Genomic DNA, 16,428 nt, shown 5'->3' with positions numbered 1-16,428 from the left:
ATGTTGTCAGACAATGTCATGGTGTGTAAGTAAATGCCGAGTGCTTTTGTTTGCTCCATGTAGTTGTAAAAAACACCTTTTTTTATCCTTTTCTCCTCCAGGTTATGGTAACATTGCCCCGAGCACTGAGGGAGGGAAGATTTTCTGCATTCTTTATGCAATATTTGGCATCCCGCTGTTTGGATTCCTGCTGGCAGGTGTCGGGGACCAGCTTGGCACCATATTTGTCAAAAGCATTGCCAAAGTGGAGAAGATGTTCCGGGTGAGTCACACTGTAAATGACCTGTTGTAGACTCAGCTTTGTGGAAATTATATGGTGATTAGATTGATATTTTAATGTAGTCCATTGGTTTAAAATGAGGACAGACAAGAGGACACACTGAGCACCCTGTGTTCAAATGTCTGAAGGCTAGTGATATTTCTAGGTCCAGTTTGAAGTGACAGCTGCTGAAAGCTCTGCACCCATTTTATGGAACATCTTGAGGCCTGTATCACGATTTGGGGCTCAGTTATTTAAAGTTAATGTCAGAATGTGACACAGTTAACTTTATCTTATGGAAATTTTCATTGGTTGCTATATGAGGGGAAATTAATTTTATTAACCCTTTTCATGAAAGACAAAACACGTGTTTTGTCTTTGTTCACTTTGTACAAAGTTCTTGAGAGAGATGGCGGTGAATTAAGGGAAGGTTTGCAGCATAACTGATGTTGATGTCAGATAGGGGCACGGAGACGGAGAGGCTTGCCTCGGGAAAACACAGTAATGAATTGTGAAAAATTAATAAACAGCAGTATGGCCATGTTACAGCGTTTCAGTACGGACACAAGATGCATCTTTACTGTCTCATACTGTTCCCTGAAATACATTTATTATCAACTTGGTAGTTAGAAAATAGTTAAAGTATAAAATCCTTGTAAGTACCCAGATTGTTAGCTCTTCATTCCTGAACATCAAAAATGTCACTGTAAATACATTGCTAACCATAATCTGAGGCACAATTTCCTCTTTACTATGTGTCCCATAACATTTATATTCCCACTGCAAAAGCTCAGATACCTACTGTACCAGGGCCCAGGAAGAGGAGGCATTGTTTGTATTTTGATGTGAACTTGTTTACAGGGGGACTCGCTACTTGTTCTTTTTAATGGAAGGATGTAGCTCTCCTTGCACAAGCCGTTAAGAAGTTCATTGTAAGGACATGCAGAGTTACAGACCCAAAATTGACACGTTGTTACTCTTCCCACAATCAAACTATGAAATTGACAAGAAACAAAAACAAAGGACCCTTCTCTCACAGACAGACCATGCTGTTAGCATGTCAGAGAGAAACTCAACCAGACCAAGGGTCAAAGGGTCAACTACAGAGGATCAACAAATGGACACCAGGCAAACTGGAGAGCATAGGTAAAATCTCCAGGTTGTAATAATAAGACCCTGCCTATTGATATTTGATTGTTTCTTAAAGAAGAAAAGTAACACCAAAAGGATTGATTGTCACTAAGGTGTGGATCCTGGCCTCTCTGAGCCAAACATGAACACACACACACCAACCTCCCTTCCCCTGTCCCTCTCTAGTCATTAACTATAACCCACATTCCAATCCTGAGTAGTGACCAGCAGAACACTCTTCACAGACACAGATCTGAGGAATATGACATTAAATGACATTAAATATCTAACTGCCTGTAATGAAATAGCATTGAGGGCATATATTTATGTGCCTTGCATGTTATTATTCTGCATACTTATTATGTGCCTGCAATGCAATAGAATTGAAGGCATATATTATTATTCTGCATACTTATTAGTGTGAAGACACACACACTCACAGACACACATACAAACACACACACACACACACACACACACACACACACAAAAACAGATACATGCACACACACACAGAGAAAACTGTTAATACTCATAAAGGGAGATGACAGTTCAGATGGACAGAACAACAGTAAATACAGCACAAGACATATTGAACTTAACCTGCTCCACTGGTGTTATACTCCAGATCCTCCTTTTATTTCCTTTGGTTGTTAACTACTCCTGTATACTTTGTGCTACAAAAAACGTTCAACTATCAAAATGTTCAGCTTCTTCAGGAGATGTCTCCTTTCCTTAAACCTTTTGATACTATTCATAATTTAAATGATATTTAAAAAATAACTTTTTGCTGCATTTTTTTACAATGTAAGTGAATGGAGACTATGTACAACTCCTTCAAAACTTCAATGTCTTTGAAATTCTACTACTCAAGCATACTTTCAGGTACACACTTCATTCAAACATTCGGACAGTTTATATTTGAATTTTGTATTATGTTTGCACTTTGAGTTTGGTCATTTCCCTGTTTTATTTAGTAGTTACTTTCCTTGTGTCTCTCTGTGATGTTTTGACTTCCTGTCTTTGTCCTGTTTCCATCCTTGTTGATTGTCTGCCCCGCCCTAAGGTGTTTCACCTGTGTTCAATCACTCTTGCCTCCATTGTGTCTATTTAGTCTTTGTGCTCCCCATTGTCTGGGTCAGTTCCTCTGTTCGAGTCCCCCGTGCTTCTCTTTCTGTTTAAACCCCCTTTTGTTTCCTCATGCTTCTGCTACCTGTTCAAGTTCCCTGTGTTCCTCATGCTTTTGCTACCTGTTCAAGTTCTCTGTGTTCCTCGTGCTTCTGTTTCTCTTCAAGTCCCTTGTTACCTTGCGCTTCGGCTTACTGTTTCATTGGTTCACCAGTTTTGTAAGTTCTTCTGTTTATTAAACATTTTTCACCAACTCCCTTGTGTTGGCTGCATTTGGGTCCAGCCTTTACCTTAAAACGAGACAGTATGAACTGACCAAGTAATGGACCCAGCAGCCTGTGCCAGCTTTTTTGTGGTTGCCTCATGGTAAGCCTCAATCCTCTCAGCCAGCACCCCAGTCAGTCGTCAGGTTCCTTTATACGTTGGCTGACCTGTGTTGAAGAAAATTCACTCAAGTCCTTAGTTTGAAGTTTGCTGTAGAGAAGTAAGTTTAATGGTACCCCAGGATACGGTGAGCCAACTGACACAGAGCAGGTCTGAGGCAGTAGACTGACCCAGAGTGTAGGGCAGGGGGACAGTTATACAGTTCAAGACAATGGGATGGACATCTGTATTTGCATATACCTGGGGTTACAGACATTTGTTCAGACAGGAAAGGAAGTTACAACAAAAGGTAATGTTTATCAAGAGGTCTTGTAGTGTAGCACCTAGGTTCAAGTTATCAGGGGGTAGAAGGGGCTCTAAGGCTGGATCAGCATATACATGGATAGGGCAGACGGGGCCCCTAGACTGAATCAACATATGCACAGGTAAGATATTGTTGTAAAGACGATAAAGCATTGGTGATGTAAGGGGGAAGAAGGAGGTTTCTCCTTGATGAAAGGATCAAGGGGCCAACTCAGTAGGGTTATGGGGTTGTTCATAGGTGTCAGCAAGTCTACACTAAAGGATGTGTATTTTCTTCCTCAATCCACCCTTTTTTTTTTTCTTTTTTTTTTAAAGCAATACAAAACTGGGTGAAGATTCAGGATAATTGTCATTATCTAGACCATGTCATTAATGGAAATTCAATTAAGTAGCAAAATAAGAGATCATGAAATCAAATAAAGTAAAACAAAAGTAAATCAAGTGGAACAAAAAACAAAACAAACAAAACAAAACAAAACAAAACATGAGGTAATCATTATTACATAGAATGTAATAAAACAAAATTCGATCGAGTGATGTAAAATAAAATAAAACACAATTAAGTTGAGAAAAAAGGTATTTACATTGAAATGAAAACATCAAAAATCAATTGACAATCAAGATAAAACAAAAGTCATCTGTCCGAAAATAAAACAAAATATCAATTGTCAAACAAAGTAAAATGAAATTATCAAAAAGTCAATCGAAAAATAAAACAAAATGAAATGATCAAGTAAAACAAAAGTCAGTTGAAAAATAAAACAAAATCAATTGTCAAACAAAGCAAATCAAGTGAGCAAGTAAAGCAAGTAAAACGAAGGTCAATCGGAAAAATTAATTGTCAAACAAAGCTAAACCAAATGAAGGTATGAGAAAGAAAGACAAAAAGGTAGGATCTAAGCATAATTAAGTCAATAATCAATTTCAATTTTGAATAAAATCTGAGCTGTTCTTATTTGGGGTCGGGGTGAGACGTGGTGGAGTACATGATTTTAGGAGTGGGTTTTGACAAGAATGATTTGAAGACGGACTTGAGACAGGTGATCAGGAGACTGATGAAAACCAAGATTCCAAAACTAAGTAGTACACATTCCAAAATCAAATAACCTAATGTTCCAAGTTTTAGTTTGAACCAGTCAAACAATCTAGTGGTGACTGGCTCGTGTAATAGTTGGCGATATCGTGCATGTGGTTAGTTATTTCTTGTATGGTAGCATTGTTATTTGGTATGAACGTACAACATTCAGTCCCGATGATAGCACAGGTTCCCCCTTGTGAGGCAAGGAGGTAATCTAGTGCGGCACGATTTTGTAAAGTCATCATTCGTATGGCAGTCACTTCTTTTGTGAGTAGGGACATGCCTCTTGCAGTAGAGTTTTTAAGATCTTCGACAGCATGAGAGAGGTCTCTTATTTGGTCCAGTGATGCCATAACTCCGTAGCTTGGAATGAGGGCTCCAAAAGGTCTTGTCCATGTGGTTTGTTTGTGTGTGTATAGGTCTCTTTAAACAGGTGAACTTCAGGTTGCGCAGTAAGTACTCTCATGGCTCGTATCACATGACCCAAACCACATACACCAGACCAATCTTTTGGTAAATACTCGTAGGCCTTCATGCCACAAATCCAGTACACACCTTTTGGTAGTGGTATGGAGCAGTATTGGATCATGTTAACAAAGTGTCCATATTCATTAGAGAAATTAGATGATGGGTGTTGTCTTGGTGGAACAGTTAGTTCTTCTGATGAAGTGTATATGGTGTTGCATTTAGAAGTTTCAAGGTGATTGTGTCCTTTACCTTTGACACACCATTTTAGGGTGTTTGGGACTTTCATGAGGGTCAGGGGGTTAGGAGTGTTACAGGAATAACAGTTGGGGTAAAGTTGGTTGCAGGATAACTGTCTGATTTGGGTAGGGTTGGGACAGGCACGGTGTTCATAGGTGGAGTTGTAGTGTAAGATGTGGCGAGTGTCACAGGAGGTGATGGGTGAAGCCATCAATGGGAGTCCTTCAGTCGTACTGTGTGGGATGAATCCACACACGTAACAGTTATTAGGATTTGGGCTATTGTCAGCTACCAATTTTTGGCAATTGGAGATACGTGTTTGTCGGGGACTGTGGCATCTGGGAGATAGTTGGTTTTCTGTGGTGGTGTGTTGGTTGATGATAGTTTGGAGTCTGAAGTCTGTAGATTCCAGGTGGCTGGAGATGTACGTTGGTTTCTGGGGCTCCGGTGTTGGCGTTATTTTTCCGCAAAAGGGGTCCTTTTGTGATCCCAATGGTGATGAGGGAGGAGGTCCATAAGATGAGGAGGGTTCTTGTTGGCTTCTGGTGCATGGTGGAGCAGGTGTCTTCTTGCAATGGGAGGCGTGAATCCAGGTGGAACGGCCCTCACACTTCACAGCGGTGTTGCTAGTGAGCAGGACGTGCTGTGGCTTGGACCAGCGGGGTTTCAGGGAGGTCTTCCTCCGGAACTCTCTGATGTAGACCCAGTCCCCTGGTTGGATGTTGTGGCAAGGTTCGTCGCTAGGAGGAGACTAGACAGCTTTCACTTGTCTGTGGATGTACTCAGCAACAGCAGTTAGGACACAGTAAAATTCTCTTGTAGATGGTGTAGATCTTGACGCATTGTAGTCTTTCAACAATTGTTGACGCATTGACAAGTCATAAGACATGTAGGTTAGTCATAGGGAAAAGGTGTGGGAGCCACAATGCGGCCGTCATTGTGGATCCACAAGTTTACATATTTACATCCATGAGAAAGCCAAAACCTATGATCCTTCACATCAGCAGTCTTCTTGCAAAAAGAACCACGTCATAAGGGAAACAAGGTTGTTAGCGGGTGTGGGAGAATAGAAGTTTAAAACCTTGACAGGAGCTTTGGCCGCATGGTCGGCCAAACACCTTTTGCCCACAGTGTACGGATCTGTAAACATGTAAACATTCAAAATAGTCTGCAGTCTATGTAATTTGTATTACATACCTTAGGCTAGGTGACAAGCCCTCGTCAGTACGAATAACTCAGCTACTTGGGCGGAGCTTGAGGATGGCAGGACGACACTTTCAATAATTATCACAATCAGCACAAATTGCATACCCTGTCTATGGCACTCCATTGTCTCTAAGTCATCAGTGTAGGTACTAGAGTTTGGAAGGAAGACTTAATTAATTAAATTTCTTTGTCAAATTTTCTTTGAGTGAACTTACAGAGTACTTGCCTTTGACACACTTAAGTATTCAAACGTATATTCTACTTTATGTCAACATATTGTTGTATTGTTACAGGGTATTGACAGAACCTAATGACTCTGAGGCAGCTGACTGAATGTTTTGACTCACTGTAGAATCTGTAGAATAAAGTTTTGTAGAATGTGATACAAAGACTGTAGAAATGGCTATAAAACAACTGATTTCAACAAAAGGACAGTCATATCTGGAATTAGACAAACATCTGATACCTCGACATGCTTTCTAGAATTGGATGGCAAATTTTGTAGGTTGTAATGTATTTTGTTAAATGCTGCAAACATTTAAAGCTAATGGAATCTTAATTTAATTTAAATTCCAAGTGGACTTGACGCATCTTCTGCCTCATCTCTATCTGATATAGCCATCGTTAGGACAGTGCCAGGTTCAAACTGAGTTGTTTAAACATGCAGCAACATAACATGACTGACAGTGTAGAAGTTAAATGTGATTGCTTTGTTTTTGTTTTGTTAGTTTGATGCAGCAATGAACACATTGTATGATCTATCACACTTTAGAAAACAAAAGACGAGTCATTCATTGACTAAAAGCTCTACTTCAAAGTAAGAGTACTTCATAAAGCTGTAGTAGAGTCAAAGGTACACTGTCTTTCGTAAACGTCAGAAGTTTCTGAAACAATAATGTTAAAGTAAAGTAAAGATACTGGAAAATATACTCAAGTACAGTACTGAAATACATGTACTTTGTTACTGTCCACCACTATGTGGGACCATGACTGAGTAGGGGAGCTTAGGACATCAGATTTGTAAGTTGCAAGTGTAGTTCCAATTAGCTTACAAGGTAGAAGTTGGGTTTCTACTGGTTCAGGTCTGAAGGAAATATAAGGAAATATACAGGTTTGTAAAATGAGTTGGTTGTATCAATGGGTGTGAACATAGTATGTCAATTTCCATGAAAGATTGTTATAGTCAGGATTGGGGTGAGTGCACGTTGAGGGTTTTCACACAACTGTTACAGGTGAATTCCATTAACCATTTCCTAAAATAATTTATAATCCCTGAAAAGTTTTCATCTGTGACCTATCACTGTGCCTGTGTCACAGAGTCAGAGGGAGAGGCTAAAGATAAGTTATCATAGGTGAATGTAACAGATATACAGCTAAACTGAAAAAATGCTCTGTAGAGGTTAATTACAGGGCAAATTGAATCTTCTCCCTTCTTGAAAGGGATACTGTGTAGTCTTTGGCTCATAAGTCCTAATCAAGTTGGTGTCATTAGTGAAAGAGGTTAATTTTCAGCAAATCAAACTCTAAGCATCACAGATATTGAGTATTAACAAATCACACGGATAATCTAGTAAAGAAGTTTAACCAGAATTTTTTAGTAATTGTATATCATGGTAAAATCAAACAGTTCTACCCATACTGTAAAAACATAACTACATGCAATCATTCTTAATCTAACCATTAAATTTTTAATTTAATTTAACACTTGTTGCTCTTTTTCAAGTAGCAACATGCAGGAATGCATCAGTCAATCAATTTCGCTTGCACTGGTTATAGTACTAATCTATTAAACAAGATCCAATATCACATTAGAGAAACAAGCTCTATTGCAAATCTCAGACAGATGTACAAACTCTAGAGCCAAGGATGTACCTGTGACCACTGATCTCACTCCCTACGTCACTTATTTACTCTGTTTAGGTCCTTGTTATAGTGTCTATATAACTGTTTGTGCTTCGCTGATGTTTAGTTTCTGTGATTGTCTCTGTTCAATTCGTATTGTACTGTGTTTTGTAGTCTACGAGTTGTTTAAGATACCTTTAACTGATACCAGTTTAATGTTTCCATCTTAAACTGAATCTTTCATGGAGGTGCCAGAGACAGGGTGGGTTCGATTTACCTTTTAAATTTGGTAGCTGCAAATCAGCCATTTCTCACCACAAGGAAGGAATTTCCAAAGTCTTTATCCCAGGAGGGTGGCTTTGTCCAAGGTGTGAAGTTCCATAGGACTCCTCTGCCATTTTCTTTGCTCCGCCTGTTTAGAGAGACACTTAAAAAAAAACTATTAACATATGGATCATTGGAGGCTTTATCTTTCTGCTCAGAACGCCTCTTTCTCCATGTTAAACTTTGAAAGGCAAAAGACAACTCAAATGACAGATTCCACAAATATAACAAAGACACGCATGAAATGATCGATCACAATAAACCTCAAAATAATAAACATCAACACAAGTCAAAGCTTGATCTTTGATTTAGGTTTGTTTTTGGTGCTTCCGGAAGACTTATCCCAATACACAATTCTTCGTCCTAATTTATTTATTTTATTCTTTTTATTCATTCTTTGTTTAAATCCTTTGCATTGTTTTTGTGAGTTCTATTTTTTTGCACTAGTTTAACTTTTTAGTTAGTCCTAGTTTGGTGCACTACTTTAACTCTGCGTTGTTTTAGTCAGTCCTAGTTTGGTGCACTACTTTAACTCTGCCTTGTGTTTTTTTTTTTTTTTTTTTTTTTTTTTTTTTGTTTGTGCAGTTAACTAGGCTTAAAGGTTTAAAGTAGGGTTTTACACATAGTTAATTTCTTCGTAGTTTCAACATTTTTTATTTTGCTATAAATGTTGTCTCTTCAACATTTATTTTCTGCAGATTTTTATTTTGTTTTATATTTTTATTCTTGGTACCAGCTATCGTACATGGATTAATTTACAGGATTATTTACAAGACCGCTCAACTCCTTCTCTCGCCCTCTGCTGAGATACTTTCCCATTCTCTTTCTGCAAAGATCCCTCCAATAAATTAAATTTCAAAATTAAATTCAACTTGATTAAATTGAATTCAAAATTAAATTCAATTTCCAACTTTTTACTTACTTTTCCACCAATCACTTTCTTAATCCTTTCAATAAGCAGGTCAGCTTTAACTCTTTCTCTCTTACCTTCCACTAAATTAACTTACTGTTGTCTTTATGCAAGATCACTCCCAACAAAAAATTAGAGCAACTTTCATTTACTCTTACTTTTCCTTCAAACCACTTTCTAATCCTTCTACCTCATCATTATCAAAATACAAGTCTAACTAGACAAAAGGAAATATGTACAAGAGAATCTACTAATAGATGCAAAAATAAAATAAAAGGGAGAGAAAATTAAAGGGAATAAAACAAAATCAAAAGAACAAAATAAAATGAAACAAAATAAAATGACCAAACAACAAGACAAAACAGGGCAAAACAGGGCAGACGCAAGCCTTGTTTTTCAACAGCAAAACATCCAAACCACATAAGACAAACACAGGCCTTTTTTTCAGTGTTCCAGCCACTGGATCGGTCTTTTAAGAATCACAGGACTCATATATACCTGGTCTTTTCTATCTCAAAAATAGAATCACAGTGAATCAACTTCTCTTGCCCTTCTGACCAGAATCACAGGGCTTGATACCTGATCTTTTCTGAGCAAAATATCTAGGATCATCATGTATACCTGGTCTTTTCTATCTCAAAAATAGAATCACAGTGAATCAACTTCTCTTGCCCTTCTGACCAGAATCACAGGACTTTATACCTGATCTTTTCTGAGCAGAATATCAAGGATCATCATATATACCTGGTCTTTTCTATTACGAACAGAATCACAGTGAATCAACTATCTGGTGGTTCTGACCAAAGTCACAGGACTTTATACCTGATCTTTTCTGACCAGAAACACAAGCATCATATATACCTGGTCTTTTCTATTCCAATGGCTGGACTAATTCCTTGGCCATAATTTAGCATGCATTCCCAAGTATTCCTTTCCCTGGAATGTTTTAACCTTCAGAAGAGCGAGTCAGATTCTAAGGCTAGGCAGAAGCAGGCAACCTCAAAACCGAGTTTTGGGGTAATGAAGTTCGAGCATCCCTAGACATTCAACAGCGTAGCATGGACTCATAATCATAACAACATTGCAATACCCCTAGTCACAACCATACAGCAGACTTACGTAAAATGAGGATGGCGTCAACTTCTTTGGGACTCCGACCTCACAGACTCTCGAACAACACACAGCAACTTTGATTTGGGTTTTCAAAAGGATCCCTTACCTCTTAATGTAATTTGGATTTTGTTGCTGGTGTGTCCTTGGTCTGGAAGAAGGAGTCTTCGTTGAAGTATGTTGCCATCCGGGTCACGGCACCATTTTTTGAAGAAAATTCACTCAAAGGATCAAGGGGCCAACTCAGTAGGGTTATGGGGTTGTTCATAGGTGTCAGCAAGTCTACACTAAAGGATATGTATTTTCTTCCTCACCTGCTATGAGATTTGGATCTGGAGGACCCTGAGTCGTCTCGTTTTTGGGGAAACCAGCTAGCTTTTCCTGGGAGGTATCTAGGAAAGTAATGCAGGTCACGGAGACGCCAGTTCCCCAAGCAGCCTCAGCCCCAGGACTCCAATTCCCAGCCCTGGGTCTCCAGCTTTCAGCCTGAGCCACAGTCCCAGCTGGGACTGTGGCTCAGGCTGCCCAGTGACCATGAGCCTTCGGCAACCACCCTGGCTGACGCAATAGCTGTTTTAGCGTCGGGGGTTCCGGTTGACGTCTCATCTGTTCATGACTCAGTTCCTGGGTCGACCACCCTGGCTGACGCATCAGCTGTTCCACGACAGGGGTCCCGGGTGACATCTCCCTTGTTCCTGAGTTGGTCGTTCTGGGCAATTTCTCACCTGTTCCTGATTCCCATTCTGCAGTCTGGCTGAACCCTGCTCCTCATGTCCAGTCGGCAGCCCAGCCGATTCCTGTTCCTTGTGTCCTGTCGGTGGTCCGGCTGACTCCTGTTCCTCATTCCCGGTCAGCAGTATGGCCGACTCCTGCTCATCGTGTTCTGTTAGCAGTCCGCCCGAATCCTGCTCCTCGTGTCCCATCAGCGGCCCAGCTGACTTCTGATTCTGGTTCCCAGTCAGTGGTCCGGTGAAAGCCTGCTCCTCGTGTCCTGGTGGCGGTCCAGCCGACTCCTGTTCCTTGTGTTCTGTCAGTGGTTTGGCCGATTCTTGTTCCTGATCACCAGTCGGCTGTCCGGCCATCTCCTGCTCCTTGAATTTTGTCGGTGGTCCGGTCGACACCAGCTCCTGGTTTCCAGGAGGCGGTCCAGTCGACGACACCAAACAAAAAGACCATTGTCTATCCCTCAAACCCAAAAGAACTCCTGAAATCAGCACTCGTCATAGTTCCTTATGTAATTAGCATGTGGTGTGTTTCATTGAGCTCAATTATTTCAGAGTTCATCCGGTCTCTCTCTTTCTCTCTCTCTCTTTCTCTCTCTTTTACTGTAGCAAACATTTTATATACACTCTATGGTTGCAACTGGAGTGGACTGCCTAAAGGGACATCTTCAGGGCACAAAGGATTCTGGGCCTTGTAGTATGCTATTTTATACTTTTGAGCAATACATACAATTTCACCTCTTACTGTTACTTCACTTTAGTATTTCCATGTCATGCTACCCTACTTGTTGTTACTGTTGTTTATTGATTTTATTATTTCACGTTGTTAACATCAACCTGCCAAAGGGACTGCAGATGGAAATTAACCGCTTGGCTATAATCTGGCATATTTACGTATATGTATATATATGTATATGTTCATTAATATGTACTGTCCCTTGTTTTTAAATAAATAAACTCCAAACTCCAAACTTTATACTTCCCACTCCACTACAATTCAAAGACCTATGGTTAAAGACTGCATTGTCTTAAGTCATTATTATAGAGTTTCTGATTACAAGTATTCCGCCTTTAAAAAAAAAAAAATGTTTTTTCAGTCACATACAAACATCACTAATAGATCTTAAAAAGTGATTGAACCAATTTTAGTCATAGTATGAACTCATTAACTCTCATCATAATTAGCATGTGGTGTGTTTCATTCAGCTTCATTAATCCAGAGTTTATCTGGATTTTCTTTCTCTCTCTCTCTCTCTCTCTCTCTCTCTCTCCTCTCTCTCTCTCTCTCTCTCTCTTTCTTTTACTACAGCAAATGTTTTATATACACTGTATGGTTGCAACTGGAGTGGACTGCCTAAAGGGGGGGGGGGGGGTACTGATTTGTCTTGTAGATGCTCTCATAATTGAGAGTAATAAGAATCAGCTTTGTTCATTTCTGCCCAGGTACTATGTTACTACACACACACATACATGCTCTCATGCTTGAGAGTAGTAAGGTTAAGAGTCTAATTAGCCAATAGGAATCAGCTTTATTATTTTGCATGTCTGAGTGTGTGTGTCGGTGTGTGTGTGTGTGTGTGTGTCGGTGTGCGTGTGTATGTGTGTGGCTGTGTTTGTAAACATCACAGAGATCAAAGAGCCTCTTAATGAGCTGGTTCGTACACCTATGTCTAGCTGGAAGACACAGAACTGACACAGATCTGAGTGTCATTTTGGTTCGGCGAGCCTCTCAAACGTCAGCTATGGTAACTCCTATCAGAACCATGGGCAGACCATGACCGGCACAAGACCTTCGTGCACAGCATATCTGGTTTTGGTGTTTCTAGAGCCAAAAATGTGAACAAAGGAGCGAGTTACAGAAAAATGTCACTTCTGCATTTTTGGGGAAATCAATTTGTATTGCAGTTAATGGGAGAGGTGGAGAGGACTCCCATCATTTTTAGGCTCATGTTCAAATTCTGTAAGTCTCTGTGCTAAGGTAAGTTGCTCCGGGTGAGAGGCGGAGGGCCGGGGTGGGCTTTTTGGTGTCCCCCAGGCTCTCTGCCTGTACATTGGAGTTTACCCCGGTGGACGAAAGGGTTGCGTCCCTGCGCCTTCGGGTCGGGGATTGGGTTCTGACTGTTGTCAGTGCTTATGCGCCGAACAGCAGTTCAGACTACCCGCCCTTTTTGGAGTCCTTGGGACGGGTGCTGGAAAGTGCCCCGAAAGGGGACTCCATTGTCCTACTGGGAGACTTCAACGCTCACGTGGGAAATGACAGCGTGACCTGGAAGGGTGTGGTGAGGAGGAACGGCCTGCCTGATCTGAACCCGAGCGGCGTTCAGTTATTGGACTTCTGTGCTAGTAACAGCTTGGCCATAACTAACACCATGTTCAAGCATAAGGATGTCCACAGGTGCACATGGCACCCTAGGTCGCAGGTCTATGATCGACTTTGTAGTCGTATCATCAGACCTGCGGCCGCATGTTTTCAACACTTGGGTAAAGAGAGGAGCAGAGTTGTCAACCGACCACCACCTGGTGATGAGTTGGATCAGATGGCGGGGGAAGACGCCGTGCAGACCTGGCAGGCCCAAACTTGTTGTGAGGGTCTGCTGGGAAAACCTGGCGGAAGAACCCGTCAAGATGATTTTCAACGCACACCTCCGGCAGAGTTTCGACCGCGTCCCGAGGGCAGTGGGGGACATTGAGTCCGAATGGGCCTTGTTCCGCTCTGCTATTTTTGAGGCGGCTGTTTGCAAGCTGCGGCCGCAAGGTAGCTGGGGCCAGTCGTGGCGGTAACCCCATACCCGCTGGTGGACACCGGCGCTGGGGAAGCCGTCAGGCTGAAAAAGGAGGCCTACAGGGCGTGTTGGCCTGTGGGTCTCAGGAATAAGCTGAACTGTATCGGCGGGTTCCAAGCGGAGCCTGCAGACCGCAGCAGTTGCTGGGCAAAACTCGGACGTGGGGAGGAGTTCGTGAGACAATGGAGGAAGGACTATCGATCGGCACTCCAAAAAAGTTCTTGGCAAACCGCGGCGCCTCAGGGCGGGGAAGGCGGCAACTCGCTCACACTGTTACAGTGGGGGCGGGGAGCTGCTTGACGTCAACTAGGACTATAGTAGGACGGTGGCAAGGACATACTTTTGAGGAGCTCCTCAATCCCACCAACACGTATTCCGTAGAGGAAACAGAGCCAAGAGACCTGGGATGGATGATCGATCTCCGCGGGCAGGAAGTCGCCGAGGTAGTGAAACTCGACACTGCGCCGGTGGCAGAGCCCCGGGGTCTGATGAGATCCGCCCTGGGTATCTCAAGGCTCTGGATTTGTATGGGCTGTCTTGGTTGACACAACTCTTGCCAAATTGCGGTGGACATCCCGGGGCCCCAGTGCCTTTGGAGTGGCAAACCGGGCACGCAGCGTGGTGGTCCCCATCTTAAGAAGAGTGACAGAGGGGTGTGTTCCAACTACCGTCGGAATTACATCTCCTCAGCCTCCCTGGTAAGGCGTGAGTCCCACGGGTATCAGGCAAAAGAAGGGTCCGATCGATAGTTTGACCTTCAAGATTGAAGGGGAGGGCCAATGTGGTTTTCGCCTCGGCGTGGAACTGTGGACCAGCTCTTTACCCTCGCTAGGGGCTGGAAGGGAGCATGGGAGTTTTGCCAAATCCAGTCCACATGTGTTTTAGTGGAATTTGGAAGAAGGCTTACGACCGTGTTCCCAGGGGCTCCCTCCTGTGGGGGCACTCCGGGAGTATGGGGTGGATGGCCCTTGTTAGTGGTCCATAACATCCCTGACCAAAGGAGTGTGAGTCTGGTTCGCGTAGCCGCAGTAAGTCGGACCTGTTCCCGGTGAGGGTTGAACTCCGCCAGGGCTGCCCTTTGTCACCGGTTCTGTTCATAACTTTTATGGACAGAATTTCTAGGCGCAGCCGGATGGTGGACGGGTTTGGTTTCGGTGGCGGGAGGATCTCGTCTCTGCTTTCTGGTCCTCCTAGCTTCATCGAACGCCGACCTTCAGCTGTCGCTTGGGCGGTTCGCGGCCGAGTGTGAAACGGCTGGGATGAAAATCAGCACCTCCAAGTCTGAGGCCATGGTTCTCAGCCGGAAACGGGTGGATTGCCCGCTTCAGGTCGGGGGGAGGCTTTGCCTCAGGTGGAGGAGTTTAAGTATCTCGGGATCTTGTTCACGAGTGAGGGTAGGATGGAGCGGGAGATCGACAGGCGGATTGGGGCGGCGTCAGCAGTGATGCAGGCGCTGAATCGGTCCGTTGTGGGGAAGAGGGAGCTAAGCCGGAAGGCGAAGCTCTCAATTTTCCGGTCGATCTACGTTCCGATCCTCACCTATAGTTATGAGCTTTGGGTAATGACCGAAAGAACGAGATCGTGAGTACAAGCGGCCGAAATGAGTTTCCTCCGCAGGGTGGCCGGGCTCAGCCTTAGAGATAGGGTGAGGAGCTCGGTCATCCGGGAGGGACTCGGAGTAGAGCCGCTGCTCCTCCATGTCGAGAGGAGCCAGTTGAGGTGGTTCGGGCATCTGGTGAGGATGCCTCCTGGACGCCTCCCCGGGGAGGTGTTTCGGGCATGTCCCACCAGGAGGAGACCTCGAGGTCAACCAAGGACACGCTGGAGGGATTATATCTCTCGGCTGGCCTTGGAACGCCTCGGGATTCTCCCGGAGGAACTGGTGGAAGTGGCTGGGGAGAGGGCTGTCTGGACCTCTCTGCTGAGGTTGCTGCCCCCGCGACCCGGATCCGGATAAGCGAGAGACGATGATACGATACGATATGATACGAATATGGCCGCTGCAACATACCTGAACCCTGACACAGTTTTGGGTAGGACTCTCCTATCACAGTTTTGTCAATGCCGTCTACTCTGGACACCAGGTTGAGCTTGACTAGCTGGTCTGCTTTGTAAAGCTGTGTGTAGGTTCTCTAGTACATAGACTTTTTCCTGAAACATCAGCTGTCCTTTGGTCAGTGACTCTGTGTACATGCCTAGAACTGGTAACGGCTTATATATATTGAACACGACCACACACATAGCAAAGAAAGAATAAAGGACGCGGACAAAACGATAAAGTGCAGAAATGGCTAAGAGTCATGGCTAAGAGTTTGGAATTACATAGCTACAGAGCTACAAAAAGCCATTGAGCTGGGCTTTGAGCCTGGACTTTGAGCTGAGTGTGAATTGATCACAACTGTTTTATCCCCTGGGGGCTGGTGCACGTTTCAGGGGCATCACCCATCTTCTCCTGTGTTTCAACTTGGAGGAGAGAGTTATTTTCCACTGAACTTTTGAATAGTTTAATTCTAGAGTTTACCTATAAACTCGCACATCTATCT

At 43.0% G+C, this 16,428-nt stretch overlaps 1 protein-coding gene across 1 annotated transcript in view; it reads left to right on the top strand.

Moving 5' to 3' along the window:
* LOC111239764 (potassium channel subfamily K member 10-like) overlaps positions 1–16,428 on the top strand; it is a 71,795-nt gene that overhangs the window by 44,692 nt on the left and 10,675 nt on the right. The window contains exon 4 of the mRNA XM_022769673.1: positions 102–262. Within this exon, the coding sequence (XP_022625394.1) occupies positions 102–262 (161 nt within the window). The remainder of the gene's footprint in view (positions 1–101; positions 263–16,428) is intronic.

The sequence above is a fragment of the Seriola dumerili genome, unplaced genomic scaffold, assembly GCF_002260705.1.
Source record: "Seriola dumerili isolate Sdu_G_001 unplaced genomic scaffold, Sdu_1.0 BDQW01000025.1, whole genome shotgun sequence".
NCBI classification, from domain to species: Eukaryota; Metazoa; Chordata; class Actinopteri; order Carangiformes; family Carangidae; genus Seriola; species Seriola dumerili.
This window is presented reverse-complemented; position numbering and strand designations above follow the sequence as displayed.